General features: G+C 46.3%; 1 protein-coding gene across 3 annotated transcripts in view; it reads left to right on the top strand.

The window, feature by feature from the left end:
- The window catches only part of GAB2 (GRB2 associated binding protein 2), a 186,642-nt gene extending 184,583 nt beyond the window's left edge, over positions 1-2,059 (top strand). For all 3 annotated transcript variants that reach the window (XM_050941159.1, XM_050941176.1, XM_050941168.1), the window contains exon 10: positions 222-2,059. In XM_050941159.1, coding sequence (XP_050797116.1) covers positions 222-365 — 144 coding nt within the window. In that variant the 3' untranslated portion in view covers positions 366-2,059. The remainder of the gene's footprint in view (positions 1-221) is intronic.
- The last annotated feature ends 15,786 nt before the right edge of the window (positions 2,060-17,845 follow it).

A 17,845-nucleotide genomic window follows, 5' to 3' on the forward strand; every position in this document is an offset into this window, starting at 1 on the left:
AAGAAATAAGAGGAATCTAAAGAAGGGATTTGCAAGTAATATAAATGAAGAGCTACCCAGGCTGAGATATAGGCAGGTGGTTCCAGATAGCAAGAGCTGCAGAGGAGAAGGCTCGTACAGTATGAGGGGTGAGATTGTACAAGAGGACAGAGATGAGGCCAGCACAGTGGACTAGATGTACTATCATTGCATCATGCTGTGTTCTCCTCCTCTATACCCAGCCCTCCACATCGTCAGTTGCCTCAGATGAGAAGGTCGATTATGTGCAGGTTGACAAAGAGAAGACACAAGCCCTGCAGAACACCATGCAGGAGTGGACCGATGTCCGGCAATCAGCAGAGCCTGTTAAGAGCATGAAGCAGTAATGGACGGGGCAGATGGGGACAGCCATCCAGACAGGCAAATGTCCAACAGGTTTTCCCAGGCTGGGGTTCCACTGGGTATGCGAGCTCACTTTGGGGTTGCATTGCTACAGTACTGTTGTTTGGGTCTTTTTTTAAAAAGAAACTTCATTTCAGGGGAAGACTTGGCAGATATTGTTTGCCAGTGACAAAGACCAACTACTTGCAGTGGCTGGGTTTGTGCTGTTACTTTAGCTGCTGGATATACTGTTCAGGAACTTAAAACTTAGCAATACTGGGGTCATAAATGCCCTGCATGTCTTTTGCTTACAGCTGTTATTAAAGCCACCTTGTACCTGCTAACACTGTAGTATCTCTCTCAGTCTTCTTCCATACTGTACACCTGAACTGTGCCGAATGTATACTGGTTTGGTGGCATCCTTTACAGGACACGGATTCCCGCTCCATACCGTATGGTGGTCCTGACCTCTTCAACCTCTTCAAAAAATGGGCAACTGCCAGGTTTAATATGTACTTGTTTTATTATCAAATCGCTTGTCAATAATGACCGACATGCCTTTGTAACCTGCAGGGGGCGCTTCTCCATCAGGCGGCATGGCTTGTGTGCCAATACCTGTAGCTTGCAAAGCACCCAGACTGACGGACGGGTTGAGACAAACGTAGACCTCCAGGGCTGACCTCTCCTCCCCCCTAGCACACACATAATGTATCAAACAGCAAGAGGTGCCTCTTCTTTTTAAATGGGTGTTGGTGGGGTGGGGGTGGGGGGTTCAAAGCTCCCCAAAACGAAAGGGCTGGCAGGATCGGCTTTGTGAAAGCAGAATTAAAGAGCTAGAGGCTTGAACTCAATGGGAATCCTTTCACTGACTTCAGTAGGCTCTGGATCCGACCCTGAGGGCCAACTTCTACCCAGGGCGGCAGCGTTTGCAGCCTCATTGGGAGACAATTCTGCTGCCGTTGAAATCAGTGGAAGCTTTGCCATTGATTGCAATGGGAGCAGGACAAGACTCCCCTGAGTCTGAGTGGAGAGTTAGGCCCATGTGTGACTTGTATGGCTTCATGATGAGTAAGGGGAATGGGATATGGGACTGTCGACACGGATCTGGCGAGCGTAGCTACTCTACCAAGGAAGGAGTGGAATTGTTGAAGAGGCCCAAGGAGGGAGAGCTAGGTGTAATGCAGTGGAGTTGAGTGAAAGAAATATAGGCTACTGCTGAGATCTTCACCTGGGGAATAGTCTCCCACGAGGAGTCAGGGCAGTCCCATCACTTGAGTGACCTAAAACTGGCCAGAAAATGAAACTCCATTCCCATGAAAAAGTTCATTTTTTGTTTTTGTAATTGTCCTGAATTGGGATCAAAAGTCCAAAATGACATTTTCATAGGAAGGGATTTTCAGGAAGTCAGAGGGAGAACTGAAAATGGCATTTTTTGACTTCCCAGCTGCCCACCCGGGAAGGCTCTTGTCATTTTCACTTTCTCCCCACAGGCAGAAAGCGAAACAGCAGAAGCCTTCCAGGCCAACAGCTGGGGAAATGACATTTTGATTTTTGCAAATGGAAAATTGAAATTTTTTGGCAAAATTGAAATTTTCCAACCAAAAAAAAATTGTGATTTTGCAAAATGGGCATTTTCCATCAGAAAACCATTCTGAAGGGAAATTCCCAACCAGCTCTGTTAGCCACCGAATGCTCATTGAATGTGCTAACTCTGGCTGAGTAACATGTGGTGGGGATGGTCAAGACAACATCACGTATATATTGTGTTGCACTGACGCAAAAACAGTAGAGTAGTGAACACTGCAAGGCTGGTTCTAATGTCGTAGTGGTGCCAATCCTGGTTCTTTGACTGTAGCCAGCACTGCTATTGGGCATACACAAACAGCATGCCTGTGAAGCAGCTATCGTGATGGATTGCCAATGCACCTCTATAAAATCATGTACACGTCATGTTTACAAGTAGAAGCTGTGCATTTCCTTGCAGCCTCATGCTCATATGACTGCCAAGCTGCATGTGTGCTGAACTAAAGCCACATACAGACACTGCCATCGTCAGCAGGGGATAGTATGCAGAACTGCCAGCAACAAAAACACGGGTCCCTACCACTTGAGTAAAAGGAGTTTCTCCATTAGTAGTAAGTAGCTGGCTGCTGTAGTCACAGGCTCGCTATTAGAGGGAGACATGATAACATACGCGCACACACGGGGCCAGTGTATTACAAATGCACAGTCATAGCATGATATTTGCAAACACTTTCAAATTGGAATGCCAATTAAAAACAAACCCAACGCCCGATTATTAAAAGACACAGAATGAAACATACAGGAGCACGCCACAGATAACATAGCCCAGACTGACACTATAAATGATGCCATTCACATTTCTCCAATGCTTTCATTACACATTACACAAACATTTGCCTTAATTGTATAACTCCGGGTGCAATCCTAGAAGCATCATTATGAAAGCCACTAGCCGAATGAAATGTATCACCTGGTGCTGTGGGGCTTTGAGGTGAGCCCACTGTATGCAGAACAATACATACAAAGGCTGAACACCCTCTGTTCCCCAGGATAGGGCTGAGGTCTATTGGCAGGGCAGGATGGCAGTAAACCGTGCCTGGCCTATGCATCCATAGAGAATGTCTGTCTCCAGGACTGACCATCTGGTGCCTTCGAACAGACATTAATTAATTCTCCCTGAGCCTGGACTGACTTATTCACATTAAGTATCTGCTCCAGAACGAGTGACAGTGTCAAGCTCTCTCCCAATATTCAACGATCAGCGAACTTCATCTCAGGGGTCATTCCATCCAAGGGCTTCATGGTAGCTGCCTGGGTGGAATTTACCCCTGCAGAGAGGGCCAGAATGAGGACCTGTGTCCCGCCTAAGCCCTATTTTGGGACAGTGCCCTGCTGTGAAATTGAGGTCTAGCCTTGCCTCAGGGCTCCGAAGGGCAGCGGTGTTTGGCCCCAGGCTTGTAAGCCCAGTCCACATGTTCGCTATGAGGATGCCTCAGAAGGAGAGTTAAAATACTGAGCCATGTTTACACATTGAGAGGGGGCTCATACAGCTCAAACCATTGACATCAGTGGAGCTACTCCTGATTATAGTGCAGTGTAAGCAATAGGAGAATCAGGCCCATCAGGTGCCTTAAGACATTCAATCCAGGGCAGAGGACCCAGATGAAGGCCCTCAGTGGGGCGCAGGGCTTTGTCTGGGCATTCTATTTTGGGAGGCATTTCACTCTGAGTGGGGAGCACAGCTTTGCCAATGAGTTGGTTCTTTTTCAGTTTTTAAATAAAGTTCCTTCAGCATCAACAAGAAGCCAGTGGCACTGGAACACTTTTAATAGTGGGGGTGCTGAAAGCCAGCTCCCTTACCCCTGTCTGACCCCCTCACCCCCCAGAGCTGGGACCAGGAGCAGGGCCATGTCTCCCCAAGAGGGGGGACCCAGACAGGGGCAAGGGGGCTGAGTCTGGGGAGGCACGGGGACAGGAGAGGAGCCCTGGAGCTGGCAGCCAAGACCCCAAGTGTGGGGCCAGGAGCAGAGCTCAGTGTAAAACTTAGGGATGCTGCAGCACCACCCCCTGCCCCATACCCCAAGTTCCCACCCCTATGCAAGAAAATAATTATTGCTAATTATTATTGTTTGGGCATTAACAGCTCTTCCAGATCTGCCCCTGCCCCCATCCTGTAATGAGCACTGCATGACCCAAGTGGATCCCGTTGTAGGATGCTGCTCTTTGAGACCGTTATGCTGCCTTGCAAAACAGTCCAGAAATTTTACCAGCCCAGGGACATCTTCTACTCTTCTACCCTTTACCTGCAAAAGGCTGTTGATCATATTTTGCAAGGCTGCCATGGTGGTATTTTGCAGGAAAAATAAAGCAGGTATCATAATGGTCCAAATAAAAAGAATACTAATGGGGCCAGCATAGATCTCTGTCTTTCATAGGTCTGTGAGTGCTTTGTTGCCAGCAAGCTACTCTGTCCTGCCTACAGCATCTGAATCTTTTTGCAGTGAGACAATACAAGAAGAGCACGATACGTTGCACTTCTATAATCCCTTTCATCGCAGAGCTCAGTGGGGCTGGTCCTAAGACCACAGAAGTCAGTGTAAAGATTCCCATTAAATTCAAGAGTCCCATTAACAGGATATTCACAACCCTTGTAGTCTAAACATTGCAGCACTGTGGTACTTCTTGAGACTCAGGAAGTGGAAATAAATGGAAACAAAAGCAAAACTGATTCAGCTATTCTCACTTGCCCAGTTGAAGGGATTTGCAAATTTAACAACAAAAATGGCATATGCATTGGGAGACAAATAACATTTTAAAAATTCTTCCAATTTTAATGCTCTAAAATATTATCATTAACACAGATAAGACTCTTTTTTTTTTAACAAGATATGATTATTGGCCTTACAATGCCCCTTTAATTTATTAACCCTTTAGGTTCATTTCGCCCACCAGTGGAATGCAGCCACCTCTGGTGTGCATCACAACAGCTATTTTAACAGCACACAGCAGTACCACCGCACATTTTAGGACAGGCAGGCCTCTCAAACAATGTAATTATTATAGAGCTGAAACTGAAGCCAGCTTCAGACAGGAAACTTAACAAAATATTGGGCCTGATTCAAAGCCCACTGAAGTCAATGGAAAGACTCCTGTTGATCTGAATGGATGTTAGAGCAGGTTCTGTGCTCACAGTAAATCGATACATGCCCTGTTTGTGTGACTTGTAGCCTGCATGCATGTGTACTCAGAGCTTTGGGAATTCACCAGAAGATGCGTGATCAGAGATTTATTTTCTCTTCACATCTACCAGGCTGGAGGGAAGTTGAACTTGTCAAATGGCCACGTACTATTAGGATGCTACTGTATATCTTGAAAGCCAGGGAGCTGAAACAGGAACAGCCTGGGCATTTTATAACTGATGTCAGTGGCACGACAGATACAATAGCAGATGAGCTGTTCCGTGTGACAGTCCCATTGTGCAAGTGATTGCATTAATTCCACGCTAGAACATTCAGTCAAATGCAAACATCTCTACTGTAACACTGCTGTGACTGGGAACAAGACTTGGAGTTGGTAATCAAAGTATCCCACCCTAGACTCTCTAGACTCTAGGACTGGAAGGGACCTCGAGAGGTCATCGAGTCCAGTCCCCTGCCCTCATGGCAGGACCAAATACTGTCTAGACCATCCCTAATATACATTTATCTAACCTACTCTTAAATATCTCCAGAGATGGAGATTCCACAACCTCCCTAGGCAATCTATTCCAGTGTTTAACTACCCTGACAGTTAGGAACTTTTTCCTAATGTCCAACCTAAATCTCCCTTGCTGCAGTTTAAGCCCATTGCTTCTTGTTCTATCATTAGAGGCTAAGGTGAACAAGTTTTCTCCCTCCTCCGGATGACACCCTTTTAAATACCTGAAAACTGCTATCATGTCCCCTCTCAGTCTTCTCTTTTCCAAACTAAACAAACCCAATTCTTTCAGCCTTCCTTCATAGGTCATGTTTTCAAGACCTTTAAACATTCTTGTTGCTCTTCTCTGGACCTTCTCCAATTTCTCCACATCTTTCTTGAAATGCGGTGCCCAGAACTGGACACAATACTCCAGTGGAGGCCTAATCAGCGCAGAGTAGAGCGGAAGAATGACTTCTCGTGTCTTGTTTACAACACACCTGTTAATGCATCCCAGAATCACGTTTGCTTTTTTTGCAACAGTATCACACTGTTGACTCATATTTAGCTTGTGGTCCACTATGACTCCTAGATCTCTTTCTGCCATACTCCTTCCTAGACAGTCTCTTCCCATTCTGTATGTGTGAAACTGATTTTTCCTTCCTAAGTGGAGCACTTTGCATTTGTCTTTATTGAACTTCGTCCAGTTTACCTCAGACCATTTCTCCAATTTGTCCAGATCATTTTGAATTTTGACCCTGTCCTCCAAAGCAGTTGCAATCCCTCCCAGTTTGGTATCGTCTGCAAACTTAATAAGCATACTTTCTATGCCAACATTTAAGTCGTTGATGAAGATATTGAACAGAGCCGGTTCCAAAACAGACCCCTGCGGAATCCCACTTGTTATATCTTTCCAGCAGGATTGGGAGCCATTAATAACTACTCTCTGAGTATGGTTATCCAGCCAGTTATGCACTCACCTTATAGTAGCCCCATCTAAATTGTATTTGCCTAGTTTATCGATAAGGATATCATGCGAGACCGTATCAAATGCCTTACTAAAGTCTAGATATACCACATCCACCGCTTCTCCCTAATCCACATGACTCGTTATCCTATCAAAGAAAGCTATCAGATTGATTTGACACAATTTATTCTTTACAAATCCATGCTGGCTATTCCCTATCACCTTACCACCTTCAAGTGTTTGCAGATGATTTCTTTAATTAGTTGCTCCATTATCTTCCCTGGCACAGAAGTTAAACTAACTGGTCTGTAGTTTCCTGGGTTGTTTTTATTTCCCTTTTTCTAGGTGGGCACTATATTTGCCCTTTTCCAGTCTTCTGGAATCTCTCTCGTCTCCCATGACTTTCCAATGACTTTACCCTGTCCAAGTAAATACGTCTGTGTGTTCAGATTTACTTTTAAGGCAGCTACAGACCTCCTGAAACTGCTGGGTGCTTCTCCTGCTCTGCTCACTGGTGAGCACTCAGTATGTTCTCCCTTTCATGTTGTTCAGGAAGGTGGCGCATTCCTCAGACGTCTATTACACAGCACAGTGCACATAGTCAGTGCATACTCGATAATAATCTGCATGTTCTGTGCATTATGGTGCTCTGCCTTCAAAGACAGGCACATTTAGGGGCCTAAGTATGTTGACCTGATATAGGTGGCTGCTGTGACAAAAGAACTCACTCCTGGTTGTTCAATCCCTGGTTAATGTTTGTGCAGCATTTCTGCTTAACCCAGCCTGAAAACCAACAGCTTTAAATGCATGGGCATCAACGACTTTGCCCTGAGGGAATTAGTCTATTGCGTCCCATCTGCAGTGGGACAGCCAAGAAAAAGTGGCTTCTTGGTTAGATCTGGTTATTTTAGGGAGCTTAATGCCTTGAAAATAATTAATCTTAAATGCCAGTGAAAGGCTTGGCCTGATTCTCAGGCCAAGGCCCCCCGTCTTTGTCATCCCATCTAGAAAAAACATGGGTGTGTGGTGATGAAGAGAGGTTGAATTTTTGTCAAGCGCTGTGCCATTTTTCTTATTGTTAAGGTATAACAAGATCATGGCACAAAACCCTCAGCCATACCATGCTAAGCAGATATTTTTTAAGGGCACATGTATCCGAAAGCACTGACTTCTATACAATACCTTATTAGGCCTCCTCAGTATAACATGTACGAAACAGGACCAATGTTGACTGGTAGCCATAGCTGTGACTGGAGAGAATTGTGACCTACCCATCCTCAAGTCACAGGGACTAGGTACATTTGAGCTTGTATATTTGAAGGCTGAAGGTTCCAGTGCACCCCAAGTTGCTGTCCCTGTATCAACCACTTCCTTAATTCCACTGCTGTTTTTCCTTTCACTGCTCTCCTGCGCTATTTTAGTTCAAGTACTTTGGCTCACAGCTGAAAAGCACTAAGATACTGTTATTTATGCACTGATATTATGACTGTTAATGATATTCTTGCAGCTTGACAGTTGTAGTTTTATTAAATAAGTTCTTCCATGGCCACGTCCATGGCATCCTTCCCTCTGTTGGTCTGTTCTCGGTTTCCTGTCCTCTTGTCCGTCTCTACAGTTCTTTGGGATGTATTGTTGCTAAGGTCAGCGCAGCGCTGGTTCACATGGGAAAGACTCAATATTTAAGGCTTGTAGGGCTGCCAAAGTGTCATGAGATATTTTCCAAGCCAGCTCAATGTGACACCACTGTAACATTTATTCCCCTGTGCATACAGATGGCAGGATCACCAGTTGCAACACAAACAGATAGAACCCAGGACTGTCAGCTCTATCATTTGAGCAAAATTAGATTTTCTATCAACTCAGTGGTGGTAGTAGGGCTTTTCTATTCTGTAGGGCCACTCATTAGACTGCAGTGGTGCACAAACAAATTGGAGTGTGGGCTACATGCTAGAGCAGTGGTTCCCAACTTATTTACCATTGTGAGCTGCATATGTAGCCCAGAATGTGTTATGTCGGTTGCATCCAGTACTACTTATATGGCCCCAAGGATGTCACATGGGCCACAGCTCTGTGTTGAGAACCACTGCTCTAGAGGGCTGATCAAAGACTGGGCACTAAGACAAGTCATGAGTTCGCAGCCCATCTCTTCCGCTGACTCCCTCTGTGGCTTTGGGTGAGTCACTTATCCTGCCTGGATCTCATTTTCTTTCCCATTTGTAAAATGAGGATAGTAGTACGTATTTCCCTATCTCACGAAGGTGTTGTGAGGGTTAATTAGTTAATGTCAGGAGATGCAAAGTTCTGTCAGTAGTCTGTACATTACTGGATCACTACATGATGATGATGCACCTTAATGTTAAGACACCAAATATCACAATATCATCCTGGAACCAGGATGTCCTACTGGATAAAACCTGTTATAAGCGCTAATCCTAAATTGTGCAGGTGAAGAAAGGTGGTGGAAGAAGGGTTTTTACACAGTTTTGAAGCTCTGCTGTCATATCATACAAGAAAACATCTGCCACTTTAATGAGCAATTAAGAGCTCCTGGCTGGAAAGCAATGAATATAGGGAATGTAACTAGGGATTTGGTCCTGCATCCACTGGAACACTGACGTCAGTAAATTCAGGATCAGATCCTTTGAATAATCAGTGAGGCCCAATCCAATTTCCACTGAATTCAACAGACTCCCATTGACTTCAATGGTAATTAGACTAGAGCCATTTATGTTAGGATAGCTTTTTTAACTGCTGTGAGGTGTGTATGACTGACAGCTTTGAAGCTGTTGAATCTGCAGCATATTCTCAGTGATATTTTGTGTGTTCCAAAGTGTATGACTGTTCTTAAACAGGATTGTGGGGTATTTTTTTCCATTTGTAGAAGTCAAAAAGGACAAAAATAATCAGTGACAAAATGTACAGTGTCTGTTTTCTTGTGGTATCACTGTTTGAGTTGGTTATTAATTTTTCAAATCACTGTGGACAACTAATCACTTAAGTTATTAATTTATTCATGAGTTTTTTTCTAAAAAAAGAATAACTTGAAACACTTATTTATCCTGTAAATTGCTCTTGAGCTTACCCTAGATAATATGTTTTTGCTGTTAATAAACATGGTACATGCCTGAAGCAAAGTTGATCTTGTTTTTAACTATTATATCACAGCAGAGAAGCAGCAGGAAAATAAATAAATAAAAAATTTGACAACCACAATTCCTGAGTTGTAATGTTATTTGAATTTGCGGGGAAAGAAATCAGTTAGTGGACAAATGGACTCAGGCACCTTTCATAAAATCATTTGTGTTGGAAGAAGCCTCTTATGGGTTAGCCATAAATATGGATAGTTATGGGTTGTTTGCGAAAAGCTGGGAATAAGCAACAGAGGATGAATCACTTGATGATTACCTGTTCTGGTCATTCCCTCTGGGGCATCTGGCACTGGCCACTGTCAGAAGACAGGATGCTGGGCTAGATGGACCTTTGGTCTGACCCAGTATGTCCATTCTTATGTATCCTGAACCATGGCGGGAATGAGACAGCACTGGCCTCTGGTGAGACACAACCAGCCAGTTCTCCAGCTGGAGTAAATTGGCATTGTCCTGTTTTAGTTAATGGAGATGTGCTGATTTACACCAGCTCAAGATCTGACCCAGGACTGGCTATAAAATGAGGCTCACACTTATCTCATGGTAAGAGGCAAAGTGGGTCGCACTGGGAGCACAGGTTATTGTACAAAAGGATTCTCAACAGAGGAAAGGTGCAATGGGTCCCAACCTACCTTGCTTCCCAGCATGCCAAAACCCTGCCTGGTGCCTGCCGCTGCAGCCCATCTGGAAGGCCCAGCCTCAGTGTAATAAATAACATGGGACTGGCCATTGGCCTATGGCTTAATGTGCCTTTTCTTCACTCTCCTTCATGCTGTATTTTTAGAAGATCTTGTCAGCATGTTAATCAGTTTCAGTGGGTATGTCTACACTATGGGATTATACCGATTTTACAGAAACCGGTTTTTTAAAAACAGATTGTATAAAGTCGACTGCATGCGGCCACACTAAGCACAATAATTCAGAGGTGTGCGTCCATGTACTGAGGCTAGCATCGATTTCCGGAGCGTTGCACTGTAGGTAGCTGTCCCATAGCTATCCCATAGTTCCCGCAGTCTCCCCCGCCCCTTGGAATTCTGGGTTGAGATCCCAGTGCCTGATGGGGCAAAAAACATTGTCGCGGGTGGTTCTGGGTACAGCCTCATCCCTCCCTCCGTGAAAGCAGCGGCAGACAAACATTTCATGCCTTTTCTCCTGGGTGAACTGTGCAAACGCCATAGCACAGCAAGCATGGGCCCTGCTCAGCTCAAGACAGCAATCATGGATGTTGTAAACACCTCACGCATTATCGTGCAGTCTATGCTGAACCAGGACCTGCAAAACCAGGCGAGGAGCAGGCGGCTATGGCAGCGCGGCGACGAGAGTGATGAGGACATGGACACAGACTTCTCTCAAACTGCGGGCCCCTGCGCTTTGGAGATCCTGATGGTAATGAGGCAGATTCTAGCCATTGAACACCAATTTTGGGCCCAGAAAACAAGCACAGACTGGTGGGACCGCATAGTTTTGCAGGTTTGGGACGATTCCCCAGTGGCTGTGAAACTTTCACATGCGTAAGGGCACTTTCATGGAACTTTGTGACTTGCTTTCCTCAGCCCTGAAATGCCAGAATACTAAGATGAGAGCAGCCCTCACAGTTGAGAAGTGAGTGGCGATAGCCATCTGGAAGCTTGCAATGCCAGACAGCTACCAGTCAGTCAGAAATCAATTTGGAGTGGGCAAATCTACCGTGGGGGCTGCTGTGATGCAAGTAGCCAAAGCAATCACTAAGCTGCTGCTACGAAAGGTTGTGACTCTGGGAAAAGTGCAGATCACAGTGGATGGCTTTGCTGCAATGGGATTCCCTAACTGTGATGCGGCAATAGATGGAACCCATAACCCTATCTTGGCACTGGAGCACCAGGGCACCCAGTACATAAACTGCAAGGGGTACTTTTCAATGGTGCTGCAAGCACTGGTGGATCACAAGGGGCGTTTCACCAACATCCATGTGGGATGGCCAGGAAGGGTTCATGACGCTCGCGTCTTCAGGAACACTACTCTGTTTAAATGGCTGCAGCAAGGGAATTACTTCCCAGACCAGAAAATAACAGTTGGGGATGTTGAAATGCCTGTAGTTCTCCTGGGGGACCTAACCCCTTGATGCCATGGCTCATGAAGCCATACACAGGCAGCCTGGACAGTGGTCAGGAGCTGTTCAACTACAGGCTGAGCAAGTGCAGAATGGTGGTAGAATGTGCATTTGGCCGTTTAAAGGCGCACTGGCACACATTACTGAGTCGCTCAGACCTCAGCCAAACCAATGTCCCCATTGTTATTGCTGTTTGCTGTGTACTCCACAATCTCTGTGAGAGTAAGGGGGAGACCTTTATGGCGGGGTGGGAGGCTGAGGCAAATCACCTGGCTGCTGATTACGCACAGCCAGACACCAGGGCGATTAGAAGAGCACACCATGAAGCGGTGCGCATCAGAGAAGCTTTGAAAACGAGTTTCATTACAGGCCAGGGTATGGTGTGACTGCTGTGTTTGCTTCCCCTTGATGAACCCCGCCCCCTTGATTGACTCATTCCCTGTAAGCAACCCACCCTCCCCCTTCGATTACAGCTTGCTTAAGGAAATAAAGTCACTATCATTTAAAAATCAGGTATTCTTAATTAATTAATTATAAAAAGAGGGAGAGAACTGACAAGGTAGCCCGGGTGTGGTTTGGGAGGAGGATAGGAGGGAAGGAAAAGGCCACTAAAAAAATTTCAAAATATTGACAGCCTTTTGGTTGGGCTGTCCATGGGGGTGGAGTGGGTGGTCACACAGAACCTCCCCCCATGCGTTCTTACACATCTGGGTGAGGAGGATATGGAACACGGTGAGGGGTAAGGTGGTTATACAGGGGCTGCAGCGGCACTCTGTGATCCTGCTGCTGTTCCTGAAGCTCCACCAGACGCCGGAGCATGTCAGTTTGATCATGCAGCAGTCCCAGCGTTGCATCCTGCCTCCTCTGATCTTCCTGCCGCCACCTCTCGTCTCAAGCATCCCTCCTGTCCTCACATTCACTGGCATCTTTCCTGTAATTTGGTACCACGTCCTTCCACTCATTCAGATGAGCTTTTTCATTGCAGGTCCCTTCCATGATTTCCGAGAACATTTCGTCTCGTGTTTTTTTTTTCTGCCGCCTTATCTGATATAGCTTTGCAGCTGCATGAGGAAGGGAAAAAAGGGAAAGAAGTATTTTAAAAGATACATTTTACAGAACAATGCTTATACTCTTTCACAGTGAACACTATTCACCTTACATAGCACATGTGATTTCACTACAAGGTCGCATTTTGCATCTTAATATTGAGTGTCTGCGACTCTGGTGTTAGAGATCTCACAGACGCAGGTCCGGGCAGCAGAATTCAGCTTCCATGAGGCCATGGTAAGCCATTGTCTTTTGGCTTCTGCAGCCTTCATATACACAGTGCCCTCCTTTCCCAAATACCAAGCAAAGCCCGTTCAGTGCTGCTTCTTTCCTGTTAACATGCAGCAGCAGAAACCACCCCCCCCCATCCAATTCTCTGGGATGATCGCTTTACCTCTCCCCTGACCGCGTGGCTGGTATCATGGAAGATCACTGCTAAACACCCCCTTCCCCCCACCCCCCCCCCACCGCGTGGCTGGTAGCAGGGAAGACCCTGCTAGCCAAAGGCGAAAAAGCTCAGCGCCAATCACCCCCCCCACCTTCTTCCTGCTTGGCTACCTGCAAGGAAGGATTTCTTTTAAGCAACAGGCAAACAGCCCAGTAGGAATGGCCATCTCTGTCCCCTTAATTAAATTCCTGAATTTCAACCAGGTTACCATGAACGATATCACTCTCCTGAGGATAACACAGCGAGATAAAGAACGGATGTTGCTTGAATGCCAGCAAACACCAGGACCATACGCTGCTAGGCTTTGTCATGCAATGATACCAGATTACTTGCTACATGCATGGCGTGGTCAAGTGTCCTACCATGGAGGACAGAATAAGGCTGCCCTGCCCAGAAACCTTCTGCAAAGGCTTTTGTAGTACCTCCAGGAGAGCTTCATGGAGATGACCCTGGAGGATTTCCGCTCCATCCCCAGACGTTAACAGCCCCCTCACAGTAAAGCTAAAGTGCCTGGTCTTCTCTGTATTTTTATTTCAGAATAGCTCAGGCATATTAGTTAGCGTGAGGTAAAAAAACCAACTTTTTTAGTAGTGAAGACAAGGCCAGAAAGAGCGTGCGAGGAAGCTGGAACTAGGGTTGCCAGGTGTCCAGGTTTCAAACAGAATGCCTCTTTGAAAAGGGACACGGGCGACTCCGGTCAGCACCACCAACTGAGCTGTTAAAAGTCTGGTTCGCAGCACAGTGGGGGATCTGGGGCTAAGGCAGGCTCCCTGCCTGCCTTGGCTCTGCACAGCTCCTGGAAGTGGCCGCCAGCTTCCCGCGTCCCCTAGGAGAATGGGCAGCCAGGGAGGCTCTGTGCGCTGCCCGCACCCTGAGTGCTGGCTCTGCAGCTTCCATTGGCTGGAAACTGCGAACAATAGGAGCTGCAGGGGTGGAACCTGCAGGCACGAGGGCAGCACGCGAAGCATCCCTGGCCGCCCATGCACCTAGGGGCTGCAGGGACCTCGAGGCCACTTCCTGGGAGCTGTGGTAAACACCACCAGGACCCCACACCCTAAATCCCCTTCCATATCCCAACCCTCCACCCCAGCCTGGAGTCCCTTCTTTCATCCAAACTCCCTCAAGGAGCCTCCCCCACACACCCCAACACTAACCCCCCTCCCACACACACCCCAACCCTCTGCCCCAGCCTGGACCTGCCTCCTGCAACCCAAACCCCTCATCCCCAGCCACACCCCAGAGCCCACACCCCAGCCAGAGCCCTCACCCCTTCTGTGCCTCAGCCCCCTGCCCCAGCCCTGATTCCCCTCCCACCCTCCGAATCCCTCGGTCCCAGCCTGAAGCCCCCTACTACAACCCAAACCTCTCATCCCCAGCCCCAACCCAGAGCCCACATCCCCAGCCCAGAGCCCTCATCCCCTCCTGCACCCTAAACCACTCATCCCCAGCCCTAACCCAGAGCCCACACCCCCAGCAGGAGCCCTCACACACCCCCACATCCCAACCCCCTGAGTCAGCCTGGTGAAAATGAGTGAGTGAGGGTGGAGAAAGCAAGGGATTGGGGGGGAGATGGAGTGAGCAGGGGCAGGACCTTGGAGAAGGGGTAGGGCAGGGGGGTGGAGCAAGGGTGTTCAGATTTGTGCGAGTATAAAGTTGACAACCCTATCTCTTGCTACTACAACTAGATATAAGGAATACTAAAATTCCTTTAGATTTACAATCGCATGTGGAATGATTAAATCAAATATGAATCATTTCTTCTTTAGTCAGACACAAAACAAATGAAATGCAAGAACTTAGCAGATGCCTTGTGAATATTTAAAGACACTACGCATACATTCGTGAGATACCTGATTCAACTGGAGAAAGGTAAATAGTGTGTCCCCCAGGAGTCTGTACTGGGCCCAGTCCTATTTAACATTTTCATGAATGATCTGGAAAAAGGGGAAAACAATTTGCAGAGGATACAAAACTACTCAAGATAGTTAAAGTTCCAGGCATACTGCGAAGGATCTCTCAAAAGTGGGTGACTGAGCAACAAAATGGCAGATGAAATTCAATGTTGATAACTGCAAAGTAATGCACATTGGAAAACATCATCTCAACTATACATAAAACATAACAGGGGGAGAGGGATAGCTCAATGGTTTGAGCACTGGCCTGCTAAACCCAGGGTTGTGAGTTCAATCCTTGAGGGGGGCCATTTAGGGATCTGGGGCAAAAATTGGTCCACCTAATGAAGGCAGGGGACTGGACTCAATGACTTTTCAAGGTCCTTTCCCATTCTAGGAGATTGGGATATCTCCAATTCTTACTATTACAAAAAAAAATTAGCTGTTACCATTCAAGAAAGAGATCTTGGAGTCATTGTGCAAAGTTCTCTGAAAACATCCACTCAATGTGCAACAACAGTCAAAAAAAGCAAACGGAATGTTGGGAATCATTAACAGAAGGATAGGTAATAAGAGAGAAACAAACATCTCACCTCAATATAAATCCATGGTACACCCGCATCTTGAATACTGGGTGCAGATGTGGTCACCTCATCTCAAAAAAGATATATTGGAAATGGAAAGGGTTCAGAAAAGGGCAACAAAAATGATTAGGGGTATTGAACAGCTACCCTATGAGGAGAGATTAATAAAACTGGGACTTTTCAGCTTGGAAAAGAAATGACTAAGGGGGGATATGACCGAGATCTATAAAATCATGACTGGTGTGGAGAAAGTAAATAAGGAAGTGCTATTTACTCCTCATAACACAAGAACTAGGGGCCATCAAATGAAATTAATAGGCAGCAGGTTTAGAACAAGCAAAAGGAAGTATTTTTTCACATACAGCACAGTCAACCTGTGAAATACTTTGCCAGAGGATGTTGTGAAGGCCAAGACTATAATAGGGTTAAAAAAAGAACTAGATAAGTTCATGGAGGATAGTTCCATCAATGGCTAGTAGCCTGGATGGGCAGAGATGGTGTCCCTACCCTCTGTTTGCTAGAAGCTGGGACTGGGTGACAGGAGATGGATCACTAGATGATTATCTGTTCTGTTCATTCCCTCTGGGGCATTGGTCACTGTCGGAAGACAGGATACTGGGTTAGATGGACCTTTCGTCTGAGACAGTGTGGCCATTCTTATGTTCTTAAATAAAGGTGTAGGATTGTAGGGGTGCATAGGGTAGGTGGGGTTATGCCTCTGTGTATCAGAGGGCAGAATCAAGACCAGGCCTCTTTCCCTTGCTAAAGTGAACTTACTACTGGTGAACTATGTCCTGGAGATAAGCTGCAGAAAGCTTACCACATGGCTAGAGCCAGTGCAAAGTTCCTCGTGCTCTCCCACTGTGCATCAGCTTTTACCTTCAGGAACCACCTCCGGGATAAGAGGGTAGCTCAGTTGCCATCCCAGAGAGTCACTGGCCGATCTCTTGAGACTGAGAACAATGTGGTCATGGACAACTGGATTGAACCCAGCAAGTTAGCAATAAATACAATGTATAAGGGCATTGTTTTTCCAAGCTTGAAACCTCCTTTATTATAGCAAGGGACATTTTAGAAGTTACTTCTCACCCACCCTTAGAGATGCAGGATGACCTTATGGTTAAGGCTCTGTGGCAGGACTGCAGAAATCTATGTTTAATTGCTAGGTGTGCCACAGATTCCCTGTTTGGCCCTGGACAAGTCACTTAGGCTTGGGCGACACTAAAAAAATTAGGTTGTTTTAACTACATTGATCGGAGTGGGGGAAGGTGTGTGTGAAAAATCTGCACCCCCTCAGAGGCATAATTAAACTAACCTAACTCCTTGTGTAGTCCATCAACCTAGCTACTGCCTCTCGGGTCGGTGGCGTATCCATATGTAACACCGACAGACCCCAGTTGTGGGCAGGCAGGATTGAACTTGGGGCCTACGGAGCTTACTGCATCAGCTAAAAGCCAATTGGCCGTTAGCTAAGACTGTAAAGCAGATGCAATCTCCCTCTCTAAGTGGTCTCAGCGCCACTAGATGGGACAGAACGCTGCACCCAGGAGGCGTGTGGGTTACAAATACAATGGGAGAAGCCCTCCCGTCAGCACAGGTACTGTCTATACTGAAGCACTACAGAGGCGCAGCCTTGCCACAATAGCGGTTTTAAGTGTAAACAGGCCCTTAAACTCTGTCTCTGTTTCCCATCTGTTAATGGGGGGGTGACAATACTGCATTTCTTCCACCCTGTTGTCCCTCTTGTCTATTTAAATGGTAAGCTCTTCAGGGCAGAGACTGTCTCTTACAAAGCGTATGTCCCACACCCAGCACAATGGAGGCCTGGTTCTCAGATGACACCTCTAGTGCCGCTGTAAGACAAATAATAAAGGCAAAGTTTCGAAGAAGTCACACATTTGGAATCCCGCATGGACACAAGGGTTACACACTATTCTTGTGATAGGGGGTATCACTGTACTTTTTAATTGTGTTACTTTTAAACTATATAATTACAGAGCTTGGGCCATAGCCTGATCTCATTTGTAATGGTGTAAAGCTGGAGTAACTCCACTAAAATGGCAGGTTTCAGAGTGGCAGCCGTGTTAGTCTGTATCAGCAAAAAGAATGAGGA

Source organism: Gopherus flavomarginatus, chromosome 1 (assembly GCF_025201925.1).
Source record: "Gopherus flavomarginatus isolate rGopFla2 chromosome 1, rGopFla2.mat.asm, whole genome shotgun sequence".
Classification (NCBI taxonomy): domain Eukaryota; kingdom Metazoa; phylum Chordata; order Testudines; family Testudinidae; genus Gopherus; species Gopherus flavomarginatus.